Source organism: Tuber melanosporum, assembly GCF_000151645.1.
Source record: "Tuber melanosporum whole genome shotgun sequence assembly, scaffold_16, strain Mel28".
NCBI classification, from domain to species: domain Eukaryota; kingdom Fungi; phylum Ascomycota; class Pezizomycetes; order Pezizales; family Tuberaceae; genus Tuber; species Tuber melanosporum.
Genome location: NW_003298819.1, coordinates 324360 through 351191, shown reverse-complemented (window position 1 = coordinate 351191; position 26832 = coordinate 324360). Strand labels below are relative to the sequence as shown.

General features: G+C 49.9%; 2 protein-coding genes; one reads left to right on the top strand and one right to left on the bottom strand.

The window, feature by feature from the left end:
* Positions 1-2133: 2133 nt before the first annotated feature.
* GSTUM_00004873001 (uncharacterized protein) lies at positions 2134-3703 on the bottom strand. XM_002836723.2 has 4 exons: positions 3349-3703; positions 2876-3267; positions 2722-2749; positions 2134-2655 (listed from the first exon to the last, which is right to left on the bottom strand). Exons 1-4 carry the CDS (start codon positions 3617-3619, stop codon positions 2195-2197), a joined length of 1152 nt encoding a protein of 383 aa, XP_002836769.1. The 5' UTR covers positions 3620-3703; the 3' UTR covers positions 2134-2194.
* A 6355-nt stretch (positions 3704-10058) lies between these two features.
* Positions 10059-11773, top strand: GSTUM_00004872001 (uncharacterized protein; the record flags this gene model as incomplete). Its single annotated transcript, XM_002836722.1, has 3 exons — positions 10059-10602; positions 10771-11242; positions 11293-11773. The coding sequence occupies 3 exons, from the start codon at positions 10059-10061 to the stop codon at positions 11771-11773; spliced, it is 1497 nt and encodes a 498-aa protein (XP_002836768.1).
* Positions 11774-26832: the final 15059 nt, after the last annotated feature.

Below are 26832 nucleotides of genomic sequence, written 5' to 3'. Positions count from 1 at the left end.
GATATGCTGGACACCAACTATGCAGGAAACTGAGCAATGGCAAGTTGAACTAAAAGTCCGAGATAGATTTTGGGTACTATACTTTGAGTTGGAATTCAAAAGCAGTGATGAGGAAAATCAGACTATAGAACAAGTCCTTGACAACCTCACCTAGTCACTATTCACCATCCAAATATCATAATGATGTCGAACTATGTGGAACTGAATGTGAGGCTGGGATAACATCTTGTTGGACTGTTGTTGAATTATGATGTTATCCAACTTAAAGACTACTTCGCTATCATCTGGGTAGACTAGTGCCCTGATTGTAATAATTCTTTGATAGACATACAGCATGAATCTATTATTAGTGATTACTGTAATTTGTATTTCTTTGAGTCTTGTTGTTTTCTTAGGATTTCTTCCTGTCCCTGGTGTGGCACTTATGATGAAGAACTTATAGCGGAAACTGAAGCCTTTAGTTTCTCGGACTCCACTTTTGATGATTATTAAGATTTGTTTAAACATTGTTTTGTTTTGGGGAATGTAACCGGTACGGGTACTCAGTTATTAGTTTTGTTTTATGTTTTGTTTTAAGTATCGCTTTGATACTTAGTTTGATTTACGTATCGTTTAATCCTTGGTTTTGTTTTATGTTTTGTTTTAAGTATCGCTTTGATACTTGGTTTGTTTTAAGTATCGTTTAATCCTTGGTTTTGTTTTATGTTTTGTTTTAAGTATCGCTTTGATACTTGGTTTGTTTTAAGTATCGTTTAATACTTGGTTTTGTTTTATGTTTTGTTTTAAGTATCGCTTTGATACTTGGTTTGTTTTAAGTATCATTTAATCCTTGGTTTTGTTTTAAGTATCATTTAATCCTTGGTTTTGTTTTATGTTTTGTTTTAAGTATCGCTTTGATACTTGGTTTGTTTTAAGTATCGTTTAATACTTGGTTTTGTTTTATGTTTTGTTTTAAGTATCGTTTTGATACTTGGTTTGTTTTAAGTATCATTTGATACTTGGTTTTGTTTTATGTTTTGTTTTAAGTATCATTTTAATACTTGATTGTTTTTACCAAAGTGTATCACTTGATACCTTTGATTAGTTTTGTTCATGCTAGAACTTGAACAGATTTGTGTACTTAAAGACCACCTGTTTCCACAATGGAAAAGGTAGACTTCAACAGATAGTATTTCAATATACTTGGTTGAACAGTTACCTCTTTGTTTCTCAGTACATCCTCGAAGCCTCCTTTACTTCTCAGCTCTCACCTTCTCTCTGGTAGACCAGGCCACCTGCCAACTATCATACCATTTACCAATAACATGGCTAGCACCTTACAAACACGTTACACCTACACACTTCATAGTTTAGCTATCAACACTCACATGAGTGTGACAAAAATCACCCAATCAGTGGTAAAAAGAAAAAAACAAAACTTCCCAGTCTATAATGCTACTTTGATTAGTCATAGTATTTTTGGGTGACTTGTAAATTTAGATCCTCATTTCTGGTCTGAACTGCCAATCTACCCATGATATTTGGCGCCAAGATCATACATTAATTAGAAGCAGACACAGCCATCATATGTACTGAGCAGTTGCGCTAAGGAGTGATATCTGATCCTACAAAAATGTAAGATCTGATAACAATGATAGTAGATAAGGGGAATTTCTGAGCATGCACGTGATTTATGATGAGATGTGCAGTTGGGTGTATTTGTGAGCACATTCTCACAGAGCGCCAAGAAAAGAAGCTCGGCACCCCCGCTGGCAATTTCTGACTATCCATCCGTATCTTCTCCCTCAGACTTTCAACATTCACAACGGGCTCGAGCGTAGATCGAGGGGATGCTAGTAGTGCGTGCTGTGCTGTAATGTACTGTACTCGTACTCGGGAATAGTAGGAAAAAGTATGGCGAACTCTTGGGTGCCAGATTCTGTTATCAGTAGCCACACCCGCTACACTTTTTCCTAGTCTACTAGTCTACCTCCTACGTACTAAGTACAAATGAGACTCGGAGAATTTCCTGTTGGGAAACATCAATTTCTTATACTATCATACCAACCTCCCTCCTAAATTACCATTCCATACTCTCAAGAGTCATCACAATCAATCACTCGCTAATCTATAAAATAAAATAAAAGACTCCGGTCCAATAGAACCCCGTTATAATATTTCCGGGCAGAAAAGGGTAATCTATGGTTACTACAGACTAAAAGTTACTGGGGTAATTCCCGAAAGGAGCCGAACCACCTCCACTGCTATTCTCGCGTCTCCCCCTCCTCGTAGGGTCTTTGGGCGGCCCATAGTTCTCCCAAACAGCTGGCTCACCGGCAGCACCCGAACCCCCCATTCTCATGTTTGCTTTATTGGTCGCTTCAATTCCAGCAAATTTCTTACCAACGCCACGGGCTTCTTCGATGCTCCTTGTCAAGACTCCCAACAGTGCCACGAGATGCACGTCAGATTGCTCCGCAAGCTGCTCCTGGCGGAATGCACCAGCGTCGGCTGGCGTGAGTAGTGGGAGACGGGAATGTGTGAGAGACTTCAAAGCGCGGAGGAGCTGATGGTTCGGTTTCTTATGGGGGGGGTCGGAGAGGTAGTTTGTTAAAAGGCGAATCCGGGAGTGGAGCATGCGAATGGCGTTTGCCTTAGCAGTTAAATTCGCCAATACTGCCCATCTATTAATACCAACTCGTGCCAACGATAGGCGCAATAGGGAAAGGAGGGAAAACTTACATTCATCATTCTGAGTCCCCACATTCAACTTGTCCTCTGTCTCCTCTCCAGCCCTCTCCCCCCTCTCCCCCCTTTCTCTCTGTTTCCCTTTCTCCTTAATCATCTCAGCGAATTCACCCGCAAGCTTAATCTTTTTAGCATCCTTCGGAAAAACCTTTCCTTCCGCCGTGCCCTCCAATCCTGAAGACTCAGCCGTAGCATTACCAAAACCACCCTTGGCAACAAAGTCCACACCAATCATCTCAGCCTCGCCAGTCTCGATGGTATACTTTAACGGCACAAACCTAAGTTTCAGCATACTCTCAACAGACCCGGCAGCAGCTGCATCCTCGGTTTCAATAATAGACTCGTAAATCCCCAACGGAAGCTTCCCACCACCACCGGCCGATGCGTTTGGAGCAGGATTGAGGCAGAGGATAATTGCCGACTCGTTGTAGTTTAGCATCTTCTGATGGATAGGAACCATATACAGTGATGGGGCGAAGGTAGGCGAAGTAGTGGTTGTAAACCAACCGAGTAAATCAAGTGTTGGATGGGTTTCCTTGACTATTTTTTGGAAATTTTTTATTTTATTTCCCGCATCAGTAAATCGACGGGGAAACCAAGATGAAGGGAAGGGAAACCCACAGAGTTTGAGCTTGTTGTCAAACCATTCTTCGTCAATCCTAACCTGATCCTTATCCACCAAAGTGATAATTTCGTATGCATGTTCGATAGCTATATCTCGACCTTCCTGGGTGCCCAGAAGTGCGCCCACCATCGGACCGGTCTGTTTTCTGAGTGTGTGCCTTGTAATGTAATCTGAAATGGTCAAGAGCGCTAGCGGGTGTAGCGCAATCTGCAGCCCCGAGGTGGAGGGATGGGTTGAAATGAGGGAATCATCACTGATTTCAGCCATGATTATGGTCACTGTTGCTCTTCTATTGTTGTGATGGTGGGGGTTGAATGTGGTTGTTGGCTTGAGCTCCCGGAAGCCCTGTTGGTGGGGAGTGCGAGGAAATAGACTAGTCTATGTTGACGTGAGCTGACAGGACATGAAACAATTGTTCAGGGTCTAGGGTTTCCGCCCCTAGGTGACATAAGCATTTTATTCTCACTCGTAACCAGCTCGTCCTAAGAAAATAAAGTTTTGCGGTTTTATCGGAAACGCACAGCTAATACCGGTAAGAGCATCAAGTAGCTATCGCTATGAAGTAACAACGGCAATAAATAGTGATAGAGATGATGGAAATAGTAAGGGTATAAAAATAATTCCCAACTTTCAGTGGGAGACTACTAAACTGAGGTGCGGTCTAGAATTTATCGAAAAAAAGAAAAAAAGGCTAAAATTGTAATCGGATCGACGTTGAAAGTCAGCTTCTTATCTGGGAGCAAAACTCACTAACCCCCCAGTCCTGCTTGGTGATAGCGCCTGGGCTGGAGAGTTGTGGGATTCTTTAATCAGATATATTCGTAATTAAGTACAGGTCATTGAGTTTCGACAGTCCAAAGCAACACCCTTACATACTCTCCACTTGAGGAATAGTATGGGATCATTCATGCTAAAACATCTTTCTCAAAAGCTTCCGCATATATGACACTCCACATAATTTCGGCAATGGCATTGGGAAAAAGGTAAAATTCAAAGCGGTGACAGGAAAAGTGCTTTTGGCCAGTTGATGAAGGGAAGCACAATGTAAGGGTTTAGTAGGATGGCACCTCCTCAATCCAAAGTTCACGTATGGGGGATCTAACACCCCAGGGGTCACTTAGCCTTGCACGTATCCTCACAACATTGATGATTGCAGTCGTTTGGGGAGCGTGAGCTAGAGGGTTTTGTGGATGTTGAGAGCGCCCGACTCTCCTCTTCGATGATATCTCAGGTTCCAGCATACGGGGTGGACAGCCCAGTGACTAGGCGGGGTATTAGATGAGCAAGGGTTCTCGCTGTTGTTTTGGTGGGGGAACTCTTACGTCATATTCGTCCTCCCAGTATTCCCCACCAAACTCGCTGACAGATCCACTACTAACCAAATAGGAGAGATCGTCGAAAGGTTCATTTATACTCGAGTACATGAGAGTGCGTACTCTGCAAGTCTGATAAACCACCCTCGCACTCTCGTCTCAAACCCTCCAATTGCGAAATTGCAACGGCTCCCTCCATATCAACCCCCACGCTCGCCTTGGTTTGATCATCTCAGTGATACCCAAACGAATCAAATCCCTCGAAACGGGTTCCACCTCCAGTACCCCATATATTGAGCATATCCATCCCGCACAAAAGTCTATCGATCAGCAGCGACTTTACTCTTTCTTCAAGCCTTTGCAGCCCCAACGCCTCCTCAATCACCTCTTTTAATTTATCATAAACTTCCACCATCTCCGTAATTCCCCATTCGGTATAAGAGCTTCTCGGCCGGTCTCCAATTTCCCTGATCGCGCCTAAAAAATCTCCGCTATTTCGAAGGGAATTGTATTTCACTGCTCATTTTACCAGACCTCAGGCCCCGACCCAGTAATATTGTTCTATCCCACCTAGGAACTGCAGCAATCTTCGGACTCTCCCCCCATCGAATCCCTCATCCCTGAGCCTTTACAGGACAGGAAGTTCAGACATCCAATTTAGTTTGGGGTTTCGACCGCGCACCGGTGGAGGTAGGGATCCGTGGTCGTCCCGAGCAGTGGTATTGGGGGTAAAACCATACCGGACCCTGAGAGCTTCGGTAACAATAACTTCGGCTCTGGACAGCGGAAAGTTGGGGAAGGTGGGGGATTCTGAGGCGAAATCGATGAAGGTACTAGTGCTCATTCACGCTGCAAGGTTTAATTGACTTGAGGGGGAGCAGTGAAGGCAAATACTTCTGAAGATCCACTTGATTGCATTTTGATAGATAGTCTAGCAGTTGTCAATACTGAAGACGGGTCTTCAGACAGAGTATCAGCGCGAGGATTGGGCCCTTAGAGCTCTACGATACGTGGTTTGAGAGGTTGTGTCTCCGAGGAGGCGAGTGATGACACCAGGCCCCTCCGGGGGGTAAAATTTAATGAACTAACACGGTGCCCTGAACCCTTTCTCACTACGATAGTGCGGCTATACCGAGGTCGTGTCGGTATCATATATTCATAGTATGACGATGTTTCCCAGAATTGCGGCTAATCCTAAAAGTCTCCGAGAGATGGGTTAAATTCCAGATTCATGGCTCACCACTCGTTCCGACAATCCGTCAGCCATTTGACATCCGAGACACCCGATCATCTCTTTCCGCGAAAGCCCCATAGCAAACTACTCGAGTACGAGTACAGTAAGAACTCATAATTGGAGCGTGTGCCGCTGTATGATATGTCGTTCGAGTTGCTGGTATTTTTTCTTTTTCTTTCGTCCTTTACTCGAGTACAACGGGGGGCTGAACCACACACCTTTTTGCTGTGTTTTCCGCCCCTTTTCCAGAGAAGGAAATTTTGGACTACCTACAAGTAGTACTCGTACAGTACTAGTACGAAGTACACGGTGCAATTATTTGAGATTCCGCAGCGCCCGTGCCTTGATACCAAAACTCGGAATCAGGCACCAATACCGGTACGTCGGGTATGACATTGCGGGGGTCGGACGCGGGAGCTATGGCCCTATGATACTATACGAGTACTGTATGATACCTGGGGAGACCTGGCATTCTGTCTTAGCAAATTAAGTTGCCGGGTGAGTTTAACCCTTCTTTTGCGCGGTCCCACAGCACTACTGGTGCCGCGCCGGCTCTCAGATGTAAACATGTGGCATCGATCATTGAGGCAGTGGGTTACCTTCAGAGCAAACCCGCCCATTCGGTGAGATGCCAAACACATGGGAATTACCGGAAGGGTGCTAATTTAAGACCCTCAATTTTTTATCATTGTCACTAACGCCATAAAACTAGGCATCAAATCGCGCTGCTCGTGTCGATGGATTGAAGTTTTTTTTAGTTTTTTCCCCCCCCTTTGGTGGCGGTTACACACCAAAAGAGACGTGACTTCAACCCGGCGACATGGGTATACTAGAGGAAACCGGAACATCCCATCATGGGAACCGTTCTCGACCTCCTCGCAATCGGCAGTGCGGTAGCTAAGGGATGCTTGCTCGAGTACCGTATGCTCCCATCAACGTACGATCGTACTCGAGTACCGTACATACAGCGCCCGTGTGACCTTTTACGCCGCAACACAACGCTCTTCCTTTATAGGCCTCGCGTTGGCGCTTTATCACAAGGTTGCCATATCATGCTGTACTGGAGGTTTGGTGTTTAATCTATTTATTCGCTTTATTCTAAAATTGACGGGAGTCGCCTGTTTCTGCAATGGGTGACGGGAGGGGAAAAGAGATCCTGCTAAATGATATGCACAATGTTAGCCTACTGCCGGCACTCGTCCACTAACTCAATGTCTCTGCGCTCCGAGGCAGGGGAAGATTATCAACCAGTACGCCTCCGAGTTTAGTACGGTACCTTACCGTAGGTGAATATGTACTATATTCTTGGAAGGCATGCATCGGAATGTGGAGTCCAATGCTAAAATTGGAGAAAAGAAAGTAATTCGGTAGAGAAGCCCATGCACGCTGTAGCTCTATCACCCATCTGCCGTTAACAACCTGATATTACTGGATGTTAGTGGTATTGGATGTCCAGGTACCGGTGAGAGTACTTGTGAAGGAGATATTTTCCTTTACCGACATTAGAGCGTACAGTTTGAAGCCGCACCACGACAGCGCGAACTCCAACGGAGATCTGAATGGAGGCATTTAGCCCTGGGGTTGGAAAAGCGGTTTTCGAATGCCAAGTGTGGAGTTGATCTGTCAGTTTTGTACGATACGCAAAAAGGCGTTACACACACCAGGATCGAAAAATTTGCATAAAGGCTTTCCAACCCAGGGGCTGAATGCCCCTAATGCCGGCACAACAAGCTTTTTGTCGATACAAATACGGTACCATAGCTAGCTACACAAGACACGGACATTACTTTCGTTGGCGGCGGTGAAAGCTGTCTTGTGGGGTCCACAGTATGATATCGTGCTCCGTGTAACGGCGTATCATGAGTTAATGTTGAACTACGGTACGGTACCGCAGGGTAGGGGAGAGACTAAGCGCTTAACCTGACCAACAAGAGATCAGAATAAGATACGGGTAGCTATCTGTTCGCCACTCCCCTCTACCCGTTTCTTATCGATAAGCATAAAAAAACACGCTTGATAACGGGCAGGCGAAAGATAGATCAAACCTCCTTCTCTTGACTAACCGCAATATGCCCAGCAGAGTAGAACTACCAGGCTCCGGGACGCTCACCTGCGCAGCAGCAGAGTATCAGGGGATTCGGATGTGGGCCATCACACCGGTCAAAACGAGGTGAAAAATCTCGATAATAAAAAAAGGAGAAAAAAAAAGTAAAAAGGTTAATCTCGAGGAGAGGCATTCCACAAATGGCAAAAAGTTCCCCCACCATAAAAATTCCCACTTGTGTTTTTTTCGCCCTCATTTTTCGTTACCGTGCAATACCTTAAGTTTACCCATCCTCCCCTCCCCTGGCTTTACCCTTCGCTTTCCCCGTGCTCCCAATTACCACACAGGCATAATGATTAATAAATGATAAAGTGGACAAGGTGTGCGAGGTATCTGATGGTGGTATTCGGTGGGTTTTCATGATATCAAATCTGCGTACCGCTCGATGGTGCGGTATGGCACCGGCCAGGAAGAGGAATATTGAACCTTTCTGGGAAGGGAGTGGAGGGGTGTGTGAGGTGGGTCAAATGGAGAGGGAGCTTGGAACAAGACTTCGAGGCTAAGTTCCAGAAAGGCAAAAAAATACGGGCTACTGGGATGTGATTGGTTCGTTAGGAGGAAGCGAGATCAGCTCCTAGGTTGTCGGCTTACCCGACAGACGTGGGGGGGAGGGGGTGCAGGGTGGTCAGGATACAGTACCGCACCGCTCCGGTACTTTTCTCCTATACAATATCCCCTATGCATCGCAATGTCCCCTCCTGAGATCTCGTACTCTCCGCTTACTGCTGTTGGCACGTTGCTGCTGTTCGGCTTTTCGTCTTGTGGGAGATAGAGGGGAGGCAACAAGGAGGAAGGGTTGGTATGAGGCCGTGAATCTGGTGATATATGCACAGTATATATATACACACACATATATATCATAATATTATGCAAGTCACTCTTTTTCAAATAACGTGTTTGTCCCCTTTTCTCCTCCATACCAGAGAGATACGGTCCCGTGAAAATAGCCTCCCCCCGCTCACCACATTGCTATTACTACCGCTTTGGTAATCAGGTGGCTTCTAGTTGGCTGATAATCTGCTCCATAATAGATAATAGGCAAGGGAGTGTTCTCGCATCCATCGAGATACTCTGGGCCGTCCCCATACGAAGCCACGCAGGCCCGAAAAGAAATTACATAGAACCTACGAAGAGATAATTGTCCCAAAAAAAAGAGAGAGAGAGAAATTGAGCAAATCGAAAGCGTGACTTCTTGGTCTGGATAGGAAGGTGCAAGGGAGTGGGTAGGATAACAGAGTCTAGACGAGGATCCAACTGTTCTCTCTCTCTCGTGCTCCTTCATGCAGATCGGGAAAAGTCAAGGGCAAGAAAGAGAAAGAGGTTACGGTAAAGGGGAGAAAAAATCGATCATAGCCCAACTGTGAAGGGCAATTAGAAGCCATTTCCAAGCCTCTATCTTGAACAGTTGACTTCACGCCCGGCAGTTTAAAAAGAAGGGTGGTTCCCTACGCTTGCGTGGATCGAGTAAAGGTGAGGGGAGCAGGGCGGTTTGATTGATTTCGCGTGTGCTTGTGTGGATCCTTCAGCACTCACCTCATCATACTCCCTTCCCCTCCCCCCGGGCTTCTTCATTCCCCGGGCTCTGGTATTACTCCATACTTCCCAGAAAGGAACACCAGACGAACAGCTGGGGAACAAACCCCCAACTTCCCCCCAGCACATTAACATTAGGCACGAACACTTGCTCTCAATTTTTCTATTCTCACGGGAAAAGCGATTCTGCCGGGTTGGGTCATATAGAACGTGTGCTGGGGAAACTTTATATCAGAACCCAACATTTTTCAACTCCCTCTCGTCGGAAGAAGCGGTTACAAGCAGCACTTCTAATTCTATTCCCCCTTCGCTCCCGCCGCCTACTAGTTCAGGGTTGCAACTTCTTTCCTTTCCCCAGCTATTCACTTTCCCTTCCTTCTCACCTCCATTTCTACAACATTCCCTCCTCCTCCTCATTTCCGTCCTTTGAGTCTTCCAACACCGCGAACCTGAGGTACCTACCCGCCGGGAAGCACTGAACGAAAAGTGTAAAATTTACCGTTTTGATTCCCACGCTTTGAAATGCCGGACACAACGCTTTACGGCATCGTGGGTCTCATGGTAGTGGCGGGCGTCCTGTACCTATCCTACAGCCGCCGAACAGCTCCGTCTTTCCCTTTGGCGGATAGAAGCCGTCGAACACCTGTTGAAACTGCCGGCACTCCACCACGTTCGTTGACACCTAACCTTGCTTCCGAGAAGGGTGCCAGAATTGAGGATATCGCCAGACCTGAGGATGTTTCAGGGTATTCCCTTCCCCAACCCAATGCCCCGATACCGAATAGGAGGAAACCCTCTATCACGGCTCTTGTGACCAATCTTTTACCGACATCACGGCGTAGCTCTGTAGCTTCGCCCTTCACGAGTACTACGACTGATAGTGAAGGAGGTGCCTTTCCGCCTGTCGTTAACCGCTCTAAGGAAGAGATTGAGAGCTACGGCGACTTCCCGGATTATGCTGCTTTGACCGGGGTCAGACTGCCGGCCCCTTATATGGAGTTTGATATCAAAAAGGCACTGCCGAGACCTTACCGACCATTCCGCTGGGCGTATCATCAGACTATGTGTATGTTTCCTTGCTCCCTCTGCCCTAGCCCTGCATGTTTTTGTTTCACCGGGATGGATCAATTCTTCGTTTCCGCTGTACTGGGACCCAACCTAGAGGTCCGGGCTGTTGCTGCCGCCTTTCGGGTTGGGCAGTTTATATTGAGTGAGCGCTGATGACCGAACCTAGCACTAACGAAAATGGAACCTGACTGGTGGCTCGAGCTGGAAAATACCTATGTGGATCGGATTGCCCAACGAAAATCACTCTACGCCCAACACGGAAAGCAGGTCCTCGATTACCTCCCTGGCACCGAAGCTGCTTGCAAGGAGCTAATGGAAATGTGTTTGGAATTTCTGGTCGCTCGGTACCCCCACTACTTTACCCTTAAGGATCGCCACACAAACCCTGTTTTCGGGAATAAGATACTCGATAAAGAATTCCGCATCAAGGGGATGCATCCACTGCATGTTATTCTTGAGAATATACCCGAAGATTTCGCGATTACCTTGCAGGATGACCAGGGGTTCTATTCATTCAGGGCGGGAGTTATTTGCAGTAGCCTTGGGTGGAACGTTGGGACTAAAATTGGAATGAAGTTGCACGAGATTCACAAGCCGATCCCAGATTACAAGGAGAAGATGCAAAAGTCGATGGACCGGTACTTTTCCTCGCCCATTTTCTCCTAGCGCTTCCTCTAACATTGACCAGATACTTTACGAAAATGCAAACCAACAAGCCCATCCAACGCGGCTCCTGGGGCCTAGAAGTCGGACAACCACTTTTCATGCCCCCCGGTGACCCCCATGAGGCTTACCGCTCAGCCCAGTCTCCATCGCTTACACTCGACGATGTGAATCTCCGCGTGGACTGGCAAACACTCCGTCGTCTCCCGCTGTCGGGCGCTATTGTATTCAATTTCAAGGCGCTATTCACACCAATTCAAGAATTCAGAGACGAGCCGGGAGTTCCCCAGTTGGTTTTGAAGGTCCTCAAAGAAGGCAAGAAGAACCTGATGGAGTACAAGAACACGTGGCATGTCGAGCACGTTGCACTTCCCGCGTTGGAGAAGTGGTCCAAAGAGCAGACAGAAGAGGGATTGATGCCGGAAGGATGGGAAGTTTCGACGTTGGGGGAGAGTCCATGGTTTAGGGGATGGAGGGAGAAGTGGCATCGGCAGCAGGGATTCTAGATTTCCGGACTATGGCTTACGAGACGAACGGGTCTTGTAGGCTGGGTTTGGAGTGGATCTCAATAATTGGGTTTGGTGGATGTGTAAAAAATAATTCTTTTCTCCTCACCTGTTTTTCTCTCTGCATTTTCTTGTGTTTGTTTGTCTGGGGAGTCCGCCCTTGCTTGGTTTTCACGTCGGGAGTTTTTTTGTTTCTCTTTTCTTTTCCTCTTGCCCCTGCATTTTCTGGGGCCCCGGCAAAAAAAAGTGGAGGATTATTGAACATACAAAAGCGTTTTCCAGGGAGCCGTAGGGGACAGCGGTACCATTAGTTGGGGGCGTTATCACTTGTACATGACTATTAGCACAAATACAAATGCCTGCAGTTGTACGTGTACATCTGTGGGGTGGTTGTTCGGCGGCGGCCTCTCACGGTGAATCCGGCCGGACCTTGGGAATGGCAATCATTCTTGCACAGTATGATACAGTACCATGGATTTGAGTGATGATCCAGGGTGTCCAGGAAACCCGGGAAGTTTTGTTTCCGAGTGACACCTCGTGCGTACCTAACGCAGGGGTGTGGAGTGTGAATACTGGTAATGGGTATCGCACATTAGAGTAGGGTTGGATTCTTTGGTGTGGCGTCTACGAAGAGCTTACTATATAATATGATACCAGTACTATAGCAAATCACTTATCTCAGGCAAGATGTACAGTGCATACTGTATCATACAGCACAGTAATTTACCCCGAAACAGGGACCAAGTAAATAACACGGCATGATATAAAAATATATACATATGAGCACCAAGGAAAAACATATAAACTACCCCTCTCAAACAATCGAATCGTGAGCTAACTTGTAGGTAAATCAGGTATCACAGGCAGGCTATTATAGTCCAAGATTTCCTCATCCCCCCCCCCGGGCGAAAAACACAGGAGGTGAGTCTACTAGTCCCCCCGAAAGGAAGGAAGGGAGACATATATTATTATTATTATTATTATTATTATTATTATTATGAAAAAAAATGAAAAAAATGAAAAATGAAAGAAAGACAGGACTAGGAAGGAGACAACCCGAACGATATCACTTAGCACCATGGCCTATTGTCTTTGAGACCCCAACTCACGGTTATGATACGTACAGTACAATCACACATCGGTTCTCGGGGACTTGTCTTGTATAACTTTTTTTCTTCTTCTTCTCACTTCGTTTGAATTCTGAAAGTTTTGAAGCCGCTTCTAGAGCCTTGTCACACATAGCAAATCACCGCCGGGGCGTGCGAGGAATGTGGGGATACGAGCCGAGGTACAGTCTCATAGGTTGCGATGCTGGCTATGATAAAAGGAAACGAACCCCCCCTTCGCGCTGTCCGTCCACAACACCGATACTCTCGAGCATATCATACCAACTTATACGGATATCTCCCCTTCTTCGCGCGTGCCGAATTTTCACTACATAGCATGCGGAGCGCATATACGGTACAGTACATAGCGCCGGAAAAGCGATAGAGGTCCTCTGTGAACCAGGCAGAAGAAGAGCTGGCTTGAGGGTTTTTCGAGCCGACTTGTGATATTATATCTCAATGTGTCCATAATATGATAACCTATCTTGAAAACTCGGTTTTGGGATCAAAAATTAAAAGGGTTATAGAGATAAATGCGTTTACTTCGGGCCTTCGTCTGGAATTCGCACGTATATCGTACACGAAGCGGGGCGGGGAAGGGTCCGAAAGCGGTGTAGGATGGATATATCCACCCCTCACGAACAACAACAAAATGCTTTGAAGGAAAGGGAACATTTATTCCACTTCTCCTCACCAATTGTATGGGGGAAAAAAACAATCCTACACTCATTCATATGGGTGCTAATACTGCGCCATAACAAATTACATTAATTTTGAATTTTGAATTTTTTTTTTTTCCCTTTTCTTTCTCCCATGTTGCCCTCCGGCAATGGGTTTAGTTGTTGCAATGATAATCCGAAACGCTTTTTCGGTTTTCGGTGTGTGTGTAAACCTTTTATTCAACTACAACCTCACCTACTAACTAGAGTAATCGGAGTACGGCATGAGATACAGCCCCCAGCCCTGGGCCCCCCTTAAAGAAATCCCCCTTGCGGGCCACCTGCCACAAAACAAACATCAACGCGCAACAAAAGAAACAACAGCCCGGCGCCCGCACCTACACCCAACCCTACCCCTAGCAACATTAGCCAAGGATCCACGGCCCCCTGTCGCAGGCACCACCAGAAGGCGGCACCCCGGGGAGCTCCCCATTAAGCAACAGTGCCCCCAAGCCATTACAGCAAGGGTGATACCGCAATGTTGACAACAGAACCGAACGGTCGGCGGAGTTCGGGACAGGTCAGTCGTCGTCATAGTCGTCTGGGCCAGAAGAGGAAATATTGATTGCCGAGCTGCCACCGCCACAAAACATTCAGCCGCGCCACCCAAAGGGGGCGGGCCACACCAGTCAAGCCACACCCAAAAGAGGGGGTGGCGAAACACAATTTCTCCGGGTCAAAGCCATCCCCCCCACAGGGGGTCAGGAACACCGGGTTCGCGCGGGGACCAGCCCGATGCTGGGAAAAGACAGTGAGGTGCTCAAGGCCCTAAGGGCCCAAGCAAGAAAGAAGGGGGACCAAGGAGGAACCGGAATTGCATGAGTGTCCGAACGGTCGCTCCGAAGAGGGGGGGAGGACGGCCTCCCTATACGACCAACTGTATCCTGGCCGGAAACCAAGGACGCCCGACTGACAAGCAAGAGCAAAAACAAGGGAAAAATAAGGACCGCAAGGCCCACTCGGTGCCGTATCAATAGGCGAACAAAAGAAAGCGAGCCAACAGAGCACGAAACGTGAACCTTCCGAAGGTGGGGAAGTTAAAGACTTGAAGCCATCGTGAGAAGCTCTCCAAGGGCGTTTGATTGGGTGAACCCCCCGAACACCGCACTGAACACCTAACCCTCAGAGTTGAAAAGAAGGAGACTGTGTATGTGTGTGTGTGTGTGTGTAAACCTTTTATTCTTCCACTATCTCACCTACTAACTAAAGTAATCGGAGTACGGTGTGGGATACTGCCCCCAGCCCTGGGCCCCCCTCAACGAAATCCTTCGCTACACCCCCCTGTAGGCCATACAAAAGAAACTCCCGCCCCCCCCTTCTCCTTTCCCTCAAACGATTTGATCCAACACAAAGGAAACCCACTCCTGCCCCCTGGCCCCGTGGTCGTGAACAAAGTAAATCCAAACAAACAAAAGAAACCCACGCCTGCCCCCTTGGCCCCATGGTCGTGAACAAAGGAAATCCAAACAAACAAAAGAAACCCACGCCTGCTCCCTCTGGCCCCATGGTCATAAACAAAGGAAATCCAAACAAACAAAAGAAACCCACGCCTGCCCCCTAGGCCCCGTGGTCGTGTACATTATGAAATAACCATCTGATCAGCATTGCTCCCCTGATCCACTGGGCGCCTCCTCCGTGTCTTCCGCCGTTGTAGTCTATCGGCCCTTTCTCGCCGGGTCGTGCTTTCTGGCGTGCGCCGATTCATGTTGTACGTCCCTTAGTACCATTTCTCCGCATACCGTGCAAGGTCGTCTTGGTCTGGGTTTCACCGGTTTCTGCGTCGGTTGGCTCGTGGGTAGGTTAAGGTTAGCTCCGATTACCTGGGCGGCGTCTGGTTGTTGGGTACCGTCCTGGTCTCTGGCCATTACTGGTTTCCCCTTAAGCTCTTGCGGCCAGTCGTCCATCCACCGAAGGAGTTCTCCTTGCCTTTTGTTGTCGTGGAGCCCGACCGTCGTGGTGGTCATTACCCCGCATCTGTTTGCTAGGTGGTCAAAGGTGATTATGTCCCAGCCGTATGGGCATTGCCTCCTGGCGCTGGTTATCTCCTGGTATGGCCAGCCCGCCATTGCCCTTAGCCCCAGCAGTCTTTTGAAGTCCTGCCTGGTCAGGGAAAACAGGTGTTTGTGCCATTTACCGGGTCTTCCTTGATACCTGGTGCCTTCGTTGGTGACTCTTTCTGCCCAGTCCTGTTGCAATTGGTTTTTGAGTGCGTCTTTGCCTAGCTGGTAATTACCGGTGGTGGCGATAATGTCTTCTGCCCCGTGTTTGGTCATCCACCTCCTTGTCCAAGTGTTGTGGCGGTCCTTGGTGGCGGCTCGTAGCGCCAGCAAGTTCTGTCTGAACTGCATCATGATGTCCAGTGGTGGGATGCTGAGGTCGGTAAGGAAGGCCAAGACCGGTGTTTTCTTTTCCAGTCCGAAGGCGGTCCGGACTATCTTGTTGAGGGCTGCTTGCGCTTCCCTTATCAGGCCTTTGTTTCCCCATGTCTCTATCCCGTATGTCAGCTGTGGGATTATCAGGCCCTTGATCAGCCGCAGTGTCGTCCCCGCATTCAGTCCCCCTTTGCTACATCTGGATGTTACGACTCTTATGCGGTGCCCAGAGCTGGTGGCTTTGTTGATCCAGTGCCTGACATGGTGGTCCCATTTCCATTTGTCTGTTAGGAAGTATCCGAGCCATCTTAGATAGCTTTGACCGGGTACTTCTTGGCCCCGCAAGCGGACTTCGAATTTGTTCTGCGGTAGTATCTGTACGAAGATCGTTTCGGCTTTGCTGGATGTGAACTCATACCCGTCTTCAGCTGCGGTTGCCTCAAGTCCCCTAATGGTTTCCTGGTGTATCCTTTTTCCCTCTTTCACGTCCCGGTATGTTGTTGCTATCAGGATGTCGTCCACGTACATCAGGACCTTGGTTTCCGCTTTCTGGGATGGGGTTGCCTGTACTTTTGCTGTTTCTAGCATGCTGATTAGGAAAAGTATTGGTGACAGGGGGGAACCCTGCGGTGTGCCCTTGTCAGTGGCATATCCCCTAGATGTTCTGCCGTTGAACCGGTAGCTGGTCGTCCTGTCGGTGGCCCAGTGCCGGACCCATTGCGCTAGGTGGCCTGAGTGCTTTCCCAGCCTGTCGCATACCTTACCCATTTGTAGGTGGTCAAATCCTCCTTGGACGTCGAGGGTGGTGATGCATTTGCCAGCTTTTCCAGTTGTATCCATTACATCGTTTAGGGCTTGTATGGTGTCTGTTGTGCCGTATCTCTTTCTCCCTCTGAACATATTGTCTTCCAGAATTTCGAGCCTTGCTATTCGTATGACTGCCGCTCTTTCTAGGATCTTTGCCAGTATGGATTGTAGTTGTATCGGCCTCCAACCTTTTACCACTGTGTATGATGGTTTGTTTAGTTTAGGTATAAGTCTGGTGGTACTGACCTTCCAGCTTTCTGGGATTCCTTCCCTCCATGCCCGGTTCATCATTCTTAGGAATAGGGGTTCCCTCATTTTCCTAAAGCATTTCACGAGCCTGGTGGTGATATTGTCGGGTCCGCTTGCCGCTCCGTTCGGTGATTGTTTGATGGCTGCGTCTAGGGTCTCTATTTGCAGCGGTTCCGGTTCATTGTTTATTTGCTTTCTGGTCCGTCTCCTCTCTCCTCGGTATAGGGCCGTATGGATTTCTTGGGCGATGTCTCCGTGTTCCGCTACAACTTCGCCATTTTCCTTGGAGAGCGCTGGTATGGGATGTTTGGTGGTCCTTGGCCGGACCGTCCTGAAGCATTCGGGATCTGTTTCTTCCTGAAGGGCTTTCCCATTGGCTTCGAGCTTGGCTTCCATTATGGCTTTCCGCAGGTTCTTCTTTTTTTCCCTTAGTTCCGGGTGCCGGGGATTTTTATGTACGAGCCTGAGGACCTCCTTTCACTCTTGCTGCAGTGTTTTGTTCCAAAAGGCCTTGCTTCCTGATTTCTTGCTTTCTGGCTATGCGCGTGAGTTCCTTTTGCACTTCGGCTGGGTGGTCTCTATGGTCATCAATGAGGCTGATTTCGGACCTAATTACTTCCCAGTCCGCTTTGTCGTGCCTTAGCGGCTTTTCCCCGTCGTCCTTCCATGTGAAACTGGTTTTTATCATCAGTGCCTTGTGGCTTGCTGTTGCCAGGTCCAGTGTTCGTACTTCGATTCTTTGTCCTTGGTTGGCCACAACAAGGTCTAGGGTTGTTCCATTTGGGTTGGTCGCGTTGGGCGGGTGGGTAATTACATTGGGGTTTCTTACTGTCATATCCCTGTCGTCCATCCATCTGGCTAGTCTTAATCCGGCCGTGTTTTAGTGTCCCTGTGACCATGCGGGGTGGTGCCCGTTCATGTCCCCTATTAAAATGTTGCTTCTCCCGTGTATGTGCCACTGGCCTGTTGTGTCAAAGTCCCTCGCTGAGGGCCTCTGGCAGCCAAAGGTAATTTCGGTGCCTCCGGTCCACAGTGTGATGTATTGTGACGTTATTCGTTCGACCACAAACATGTGCACATATTTATTTAAAATATATACGGCACAGCCGTATTTCATCGCTTTTGTGCTTGTGTAGCATGTAAACCCTTCCACATGTATCCAGTCCTGATTTTCGAGAGGGCATTCTGCAATCGCTGTTATCTTCGGTTTCTGTTTTTTTGAGAGTTTCAGTAACTCAGTGACAATGTTCATGGACCCGCCGACGTTGTGATATATTACGTCTGGTGTCGCCATATTTATTCAGGCCTTGGGGGAGGGGCCAGCACTGCTGGTGCCTTTCCTTTGTCGGCTGCCATGGGGGGTTGAGGGGGTTGCGCCGGGGACTTCGCCCTAGTTCTGGTTGGGCATTGGTTATTTCCGGCGAAATGAGAGGTTTCCTCACCGTTAACACATCTTTCCCTTTCCTGCCGTGCAGTATGTCTGTGTGCAGAGGTGGTCCTTGGTGTGGTGTCTCCTCCCACAATATTTACATATGGCCTCCATCCTGCAGTGGACGGCGTGGTGCCCGAACTGTAGGCATCTCGCGCAGCAGGTTGACGAGTCTTTCTTTACATATTTTCGGAAGGTAGATCTCATGCCGAAGATGGCCATGCTCGGGAGGGGTTTTCTTGTTTCGGCCATAATCCAGTCGTTTGCCTCTACTGCCACGATTGCCGAGGACTTGACTTTTCCTTCAGCCTTGAGCACTGTCGGGGACCTGAGCCATTTAAGTCTCTCTAGCAGCCGGACCTGTGGGTTGTATTCAGAGATTTCATTTGCCAGGTCCTCCCATCTATCCGAGTCCACGTCCCATTCTTCGGGTGTCCAATCTTCGTCACCCAGTGGTATGCTATTGATGACGATGTTGATGGACGGCGTGTCTGTGGCGATGTTGAAGCCGAAAACGTCGATCTTGTTCAGGGCCTTGGTGATTGCTGATACATCGTTAAGGGCTGGTTCGGCCGGTAGGTCTCCCATGGTGGTAAGTACCAGGTCGTTGTTTCGGTTGAATTCTGCGTATGCAAACTTAACCCTGGACGCCGAGTTGACCGCGTCTCTGATTCTTGCTGGTGACAGCCCTGCTGCTCCTATCCTGCGACCTCTTTCTACCGACCGAATAAGGAGCCTCCTTTGCCTGGCGTGCGGGGTTGAGGGTGCCGAGGGCGCTTTCTCTCGGATGCCTGGGGCTGGCTCTTGTCTCCTCTTCTTTGTTGGGACTAGTCGGAAGCCGTCCACATCGATTCCGGAGGATGTAATGGCGGCCCATGTCTGTCTGAGCGCTGCTTTCTGTGGGGCGGCTTCTTCTGCCTTGGTGCTCGCCCTGGCCTGCGTTGCTGGTACTGGCGTATCTCCCTTAGGCTTTCTTAGAATTTGTTTGGAGGGGGGGGGCTGTGGTACGGTGTTGCGGGTGGGGGGGGAGGAGGGTTCTGGTTGGGGGCTGGGGTTTGGGTTCTGGGCTGTCTGGGGGCAGCGGATTGGGTAGGGGTAGGGGTGTTGGTGTTGGACTGTCTAGTTCTCAGCCTTATTTCCCCGGTGAGCCGTTCCTCCATTGCCTGCATCTGCTCCTGGAATTTCTTTTCCAGCTGATGGATGAAGCCAACCATGATGCCGACGGTGACGGGGCGTTCTAGCTCCTCCTTTTCTTGCGGTCTGAGCTCGACTTCCGTCGATTCATACAGGGAGGAGGGGGTGGTGGGGCGGTTTTGGGTTTGCGAGGAGTTCGGGTTGTTTGTCACATTTCCTGTTAGGGTTCCCAGGATTTCTCTTGTCGTGGTCAGGGGAGAAGAGAATCGTACCTGCCTTGGTATCTTCTGGGGGGCCGAGCTCTCCGGTACTTCGTTTGGTCCGTGGGCGTGTTGGCTGTCTCCCAACCCAGTTTGGTCTGTGTTTTTCCCGTTTCCCAGGGACATTGCTACATCTTGTGTAACTTGCGTCTCGGTTACTCCGATGTCTTGAGACTGGTCCATGGGTTCAATCATTTCGTCCAGCGGCGGGGAGGAGGCCGGTACCTGCGGTATCTGGGATACCGGTACAGGACTTTCTTGCGACGGGTGGTAGGAGGAAGCTGCTGCTGCCAAGAAAGCTAAGGCGTCGGTGTCGGCTGCATCTACCGCTTCATTGCCGAAGATTTTCTGTAGTGCGGTTCTGAAACCTGGGAGCTCCGGTTGGGGTGCCGCTATGGTCGGGGCTGTCGTGTTTCCCGTGAGGAGAACATAGCATGCATTCGTGCATCCTAGTTCCTGTCTGACCTCGGGGAAGGTACTTCCCCTGGCCACAATTCTGTTTCCCACATTGATTAAGGCGTTGGGACAGCCTCTTTGGTGCCTGACGGTGGCAAACATGGGGAGGGTCGAGTTGAGGGATACTCCTTGAGGGGAGCCGGGCGGGAGGAGGCTGGGGGAGTTAACTCTTGGGCTTTTGGTAGGGCTTCTGGGTCCCCCCAGGGGAGAGGGAGAGTGGGGATGATGCGGCAGGGCCGGAGACGAGGGTTGGGAGGTCATGGTGAGTGAGTAGGATGGTCTTATGGCCAGTATCCTAAACTCTAAGAGGAGATGAAGCCTTGGGATGGAGGGCTGTGATTGGCCACACCACCTAAGGGAGGAGTATCGTGAGTAAGGGGGTGGAGTAGTTCTTTGAGTGAAAATTCTGGTTGTACCTGATAAAAAGATGATGTGTACACAAATAAAAATAAACTTGGTGTGGTTGCAGGAATGCCCCGCTAACTGTACCGGAATTTCTGAAATTTTTCTCGCTCCGTGTGTGTGTGTAAACCTTTTATTCAACTACAATCTCACCTACTAACTAGAGTAATCGGAGTATGGCATGAGATACAGCCCCCAGCCCTGGGCCCCCCTTAAAGAAATCCTCCTCGCGGGCCACCTGCCGCAAAGCAAACATCAATGCGCAACAAAGGAAACAACAACCCAGCACCCGCACCTGCACCCACCCCTACTCCTAGCAACATTAGCCAAGGATCCACGGCCCCCTGTCGCAGGCACCACCAAAAGTCGGCACCCCGGGGAGCTCCCCATTAAGCGACTGTACCCCCAACCCATTACAGCAAGGGTGATACCGCAATGTCGACAACAGAACCGAACGGTCGGTGGAGTTCAGGACAGGACAGTCGTCGTCAGAGTCGTCTGGGCCAGATGAGGAAATATTGATTGCCGAGCCACCACCACCGCAAAGCACTCAGCTGCACCACCCGAGGGGGCGGGCCACACCAGTTGGGCCACACCCAAAAGAGGGGGTGGCGAAAATCACTTTTTTTCTGGGTCAAAGCCATCCCCCCATAGGGAGTCAGGAACACCGGGTTCGCGCGGGGACCAGCTCAAAGCTGGGAAAAGACGGTGAGGGGCTCGAGGCCCTAAGGGCCCAAGCAAGAAAGAAGGGGGACCAAGGAGGAACCGGAATCACATGAGTGTCCGAACGGTCGCTCCGAAGAGGGGGGCAGGACGGCCTTCCTATACGACCAACTGTATCCTGGCCGGAAACCAGGGACGCCCAACCGACAAGCAAGAGCAAAAGAACGAGGAGAAAAATGAGGACCGCAAGGCCTACTCTGTGCCGTATCAATAGGAAAACAAAAGAAAGCGAGGCAACGGAGCACGAAACGTGAACCTTCCGAAGGTGGGGAAGTTAAAGACTTGAAGCCATCGTGAGAAGCTCTCCAAGGTCGTTTGATTGGGTGAACCCCCCGAACACCGCACTGAACACCTAACCCTCAGAGTTGAAAAGAAGGAGACTGTGTGTGTGTGTAAACCTTTTATTCAACTACAATCTCACCTACTAACTAAAGTAATCGGAGTACGGCATGAGATACAGCCCCCAGCCCAGGGCCCCCCTTAAAGAAATCCCCCTCGCGGGCCACCTGCCACAAAGCAATCATTACATCAACGCGCAATAAAAGAAACAACAGCCCAGTGCCCACACCTACCCCCAACCCTACCCCTAGCAACATTAGCCAAGGATCCACGGCCCCCTGTTGCAGGCACCACCCGAAGGTGGCACCCCCGGGAGCTCTCCATTAAGCGACTGTGCCCCCAAGCCATTACAGCAAGGGTGATACCGCAATGTCGACAACAGAACCGAACGGTTGGCAGAGTTCAGGACAGGTCAGTCGTCGTCATAGTCGTCTGGGCCAGAAGAGGAAATGTAGATTGCCGAGCCGTCACCGCCACAAAAATATTTAGCTGCGCCACCCGAGGGGGCGGGCCACAACAGTCGAGCCACACCCAAAAGAGGGGGTGGCGAAGTTCGATTTCTCCGGGTCAAAGCCATCCCCCCATAGGGGGTCAGGAACACCGGGTTTGCGCGGGGACCAGCTCGAAGCTGGGAAAAGACAGTGAGGGGCTCGAGGCCCTAAGGGCCCAAGCAAGAGAGAAGGGGGACCAAGGAGGAACCGGAATCGCATGAGTGTCCGAACGGTCGCTCCGAAGAGGGGAGGAGGACGGCCTCCCTATACGACCAACTGTATCCTGGCCGGAAACCAAGGACGCCCAACCGACAAGCAAGAGCAAAAGAACGTGGGGGAAAACAAGAACCGTGAGGTCCACTCGGTGCCGTATCAATAGGCAAACAAAGGAAAGCGAGCCAACGGAGCACAAAATGTGAACCTTCCGAAGGTGGGGAAGTTAAAGACTTGAAGCCATCGTGGGAAGCTCTTCAAGGGCGTTTGATTGGGTGAGCCCCCCGAACACCGCACCGATACACCTAACCCTCAGAGTTGAAAAGAGAGAGACTGTGTGTATGTAAACCTTTTATTCAACTACAATCTCACCTACTAACTAAAGTAAGCGGAGTACAGCATGAGATACAGCCCCCAGCCCAGGGCCCCCCTTAAAGAAATCCCCCTCGCGGGCCACCTGCCACAAGACAATCATTACATCAACGCGCAACAAAAGAAACAACAGCCCAGCACCCGCACCTACACCCAACCCTACCCCTAGCAACATTAGCCAAGCGTCCACGGCCTCCTGTCGCAGGCGCCACCCGAAGGCGGTTCCCTGGGGAGCTCCCCATTAAGTGACTGTGCCCCCAAGCCATTACAGCAAGAGTGATACCGCAATGTCGATAACAAAACCGAATGGTCGGCGGAGTTCGGGACAGGTCAGTCGCCATCATAGTCGTCTGGGCCAGATGAGGAAATGTAGATTGCCGAGCCGTCACCGCCACAAAAATATTTAGCTGCGCCACCCGAGGGGGCGGGCCACAACAGTCGAGCCACACCCAAAAGAGGGGGTGGCGAAGGTCGATTTCTCCGGGTCAAAGCCATCCCCCCCATAGGGGTTCAGGAACACCGGGTTCACGCGGGGGCCCAGCTCGAAGCTGGGAAAAGACAGTGAGGGGCGCAAGGCCCTAAGGGCCCAAGGAAGAGAGAAGGGGGACCAAGGAGGAACCGGAATCGCATGAGTGTCCGAACGGTCGCTCCGAAGAGGGGGGGAGGAGGGCCTCCCTATACGACCAACTGTATCCTGGCCGGAAACCGAGGACACCCGACCGACAAGCAAGAGCAAAAAAACGAGGGGAAAAATAAGGACCGCAAGGCCCACTCGGTGCCGTATCAATAGGCAAACAAAGGAAAGCGAGCCAATGGAGCACAAAAATGTGAACCTTCCGAAGGTGGGGAAGTTAAAGACTTGAAGCCATGGTGAGAAGCTCTTCAAGGGCGTTTGATTGGGTGAGCCCCCCGAACACCGCACTGATACACCTAACCCTCAGAGTTGAAAAGAAGAGACTGTGTGTGTGTGTGTGTGTGTAAACCTTTTATTCTTCCACTATCTCACCTACTAACTAAAGTAATCGGAGTACGGCATGGGATACTGCCCCCAGCCCTGGGCCCCCCTCAACGAAATCCTTCGCTACACCCCCCTGTAGGCCATACAAAGAAAACTCCCACTCCCTCCTTCTCCTTTCCCTCAACCAGTTTAGTCCGTCACAAACGAAACCCACTCCTACCCCCCGGCCCCATGGTCGTAAACAAAATAAAATCCACCAACAAAGAAAACCCATTCCTGCCCCCTTGGCCCCATGGTCGTGAACAAAAGAAATCCAAACTAACAAATGAAACCTACGCCTGCCCCCTGTGCCCCGTAGTCGTGAACAAAAAAAAAAGAAAATCCAAGCAAACAAAAGAAACCCACACCTGCTTCCTGTGCCCCGTGGTCGTGTACATTATGAAATAACAATCTGACCAGCATTACTACCCTGGTCCACTGGGCACCTCCTCCATGTCTTCCGCCATTGTAGCCTATCGGCCCTTTCTCGCCGGGTCGTGTATTCTGGCGTGCGCCGACTCATGCTGCACGTCCCTTAGCACCATTTCCCCACATATCTTGCAAGGTCGTCGTGGTCTGGGTTTCACCGGTTTCTGTGTTGGTTGGCTTGTGGGTAGGTTAACGTTGGCTCCGATTACCTGGACGGCGTCTGGCTGTTGGGTGCCGTCCTCATTCCCGGTCATTTCTGGCTTTCCCTTAAGTTCTTGCGGCCAGCCGTCCATCCATTGAAGGAGTTCTCCTTGCCTTTTGTTGTCGTAGAGCCTGATTGTCGTGGTGGTGGTCACCCCGCATCTGCTTGTTAGGTGGTCAAAGGTTATTATGTCCCGATCGCATGGGCAGTGCCTCCTGGCGCCGGTTATTTCCTGGAATGGCCAGCCCTCCGTTGCCCTTAATCCTAGCAGCCTTTTAAAGTTCTGCCTGGTTAGGGAGTGTAGGTACTTGTACGATTTACCGGGCCTTCCTTGGTACCTGGTCCCTTCGTTGGTGACTCTTTCTGCCCAGTCTTGTTGCAGCCGGTTTTTAAGTGCGTCTTTGCCTCATTGGTAATTGCCGGCGGTGGTGATAATGTCCTCTGCTGCGTGCCTGGTCATCCACCTCGTTGTCTAAGTGTTGTGGCGGTCCTTGGTGGTGGCTCGTAGTGCCAGCAAGTTTTGTCTAAACTGCATCATGAGGTCCAGCGGTGGGATCCCGAGTTCGGTAAGGAAGGCCAGGACCGGTGTTTTCCTTTCCAGCCGGAAGGCGGTTCGGATTATCTTGTTGAGGGCCGCCTGCGCTTCTCTTAACAGGCCTTTGTTTGCCCATGTTTCTATCCCGTATGTCAGCTGTGGGATTATCAGGCCCTTGATTAGCCGCAGTGTCGTCCCCGCATTCAGTCCCCCTTTGCTGTATCTGGACGTTACTGCCCTTATGCGGTGTCTGGAGCTGGTGGCTTTGTTGATCTAGTGTCTGACGTGGTGGTTCCATTTCCATTTGTCTGTTAGGAAGTATCCGAGCCATCTCAGGTGGCACTGAGCGGGTATTTCTTGGCCCCGTAGGCGGACTTCGAACTTGCTCAACGGTGGTGTGTGCACGAAGATTGTTTCGGCTTTACTGGGTGCGAACTCGTACCCGTTTCCAGCTGCGGTTGCCTCAAGCCCCCTAATGGTTTCCTGGTGCATCCTTTTTCCCTCTTTCACGTCCCGGTATGTTGTTGCTACCAGGATGTCATCCACATACATCAGGACCTTGGTTTCCGCTTTTTGGGATGGCATTGCCTGTACTTTTGCTGTCTCTAGCATGCTGATGAGGAAAGGTATTGGTGATAGGGGAGAGCCCTGTGGTGTGCCCTTATCAGTAGCATATCCTCTGGACGTCCAGCTATTGAACTGGTAGCTGGTCGTCCTGTCGGTAGCCCAGTGTCGGACCCATTGTGCCCGGTGACCCGAGTGCTTTCTGAGCCTGTCGCATACCTTACCCATCTGTAGGTGGTCGAATCCCCCTTGGACATCGAGGGTGGTGATGCATTTGCCGGCTTTTCCGGTTGTGTCCATTACGTTGTTTAGGGCTTGTATGGCATCTGTCGTACCGTATCTCTTTCTCCCTCCGAACATATTGTCTTCCAGGATTTCGAGTCTTGCTATCCGTATAACTGCCGCTCTTTCTAGGGTTTTTGCCAGTATGGATTGTAGTTGTATCGGCCTCCAGCTTTTTGCCACTGTATATGACGGTTTGTTTAGCTTGGGTATCAGTATGGTGGTGCTGACCTTCCAGCTTTCTGGGATTCCTTCTCTCCATGCCCGATTCATCATTCTTAGGAATAGGGGCTCCCGTATTTTCCTAAGGCATTTAACGAGCCTGGTGGTGATGTTGTCTGGTCCACTTGCCGCTCCGTTCGGTGATTGTTTGATGGCGGCGTCTAGGGTCTCTATTTGTAGTGGCTCGGGTTCGTTGTTTATTTGCTCCCTGGCCCGTCTCCTCTCTCCTCCGTACAGGGCCGTGAGGATTTCTTGAGCGATGTCCCTGTGTTCCGCTACCACTTCGCCGTTTTCCTTGGACAAAGCCGGTATGGGGTGTTTGGTGGTCCTTGGCCGGACCGTCCTGAAGCATTCGGGATCTGTTTCTTCTTGAAGGGCTTTTCCGTTAGCTTCGAGTTTGGCTTCCATTATGGCTTTCCGCAGGTTCTTCTTTTTTTCCTTTAGTTCTGGGTGTCGGGGGTATTTATGCGCGAGCTTGAGGACCACCTTTCGTTCTTGCTGCAGGGACTTGTTCCAGAAAGCCTTGCATCCTGGCTTCTTTAAGGGGGTGTGCCTTCTGACTATGCGCGTGAGTTCCTTTTGCACTTCGGCTGGGTGGTCCTTGTGGTCGTCCACGAGGCTGATCTCAGCTTTAATGGCCTCCCAATCCGCTTTGTCGTGCCTTAGCAGCTTTTCCCCGTCGTTCCTCCATGTGAAACTGGTTTTAATTGCCAGTGCCCTATGGCTTGCTGTTGCTAGGTCCAGTGTCCGTACTTC

Excerpts from the sequence above, each read along its gene's own strand:
- GSTUM_00004873001 (XM_002836723.2), bottom strand. The coding sequence starts at position 3,619 with ATGGCTGAAATCAGTGATGATTCCCTCATTTCAACCCATCCCTCCACC. Across the intron at positions 2,750-2,875 it reads AGGGCACGGCGGAAGGAAAG|TTGAATGTGGGGACTCAGAA; the intron begins GTTTTTCCGAAG and ends ACAGAGGACAAG. Across the intron at positions 2,656-2,721 it reads GGGGACTCAGAATGATGAAT|TATTGGCGAATTTAACTGCT; the intron begins GTAAGTTTTCCC and ends ATAGATGGGCAG.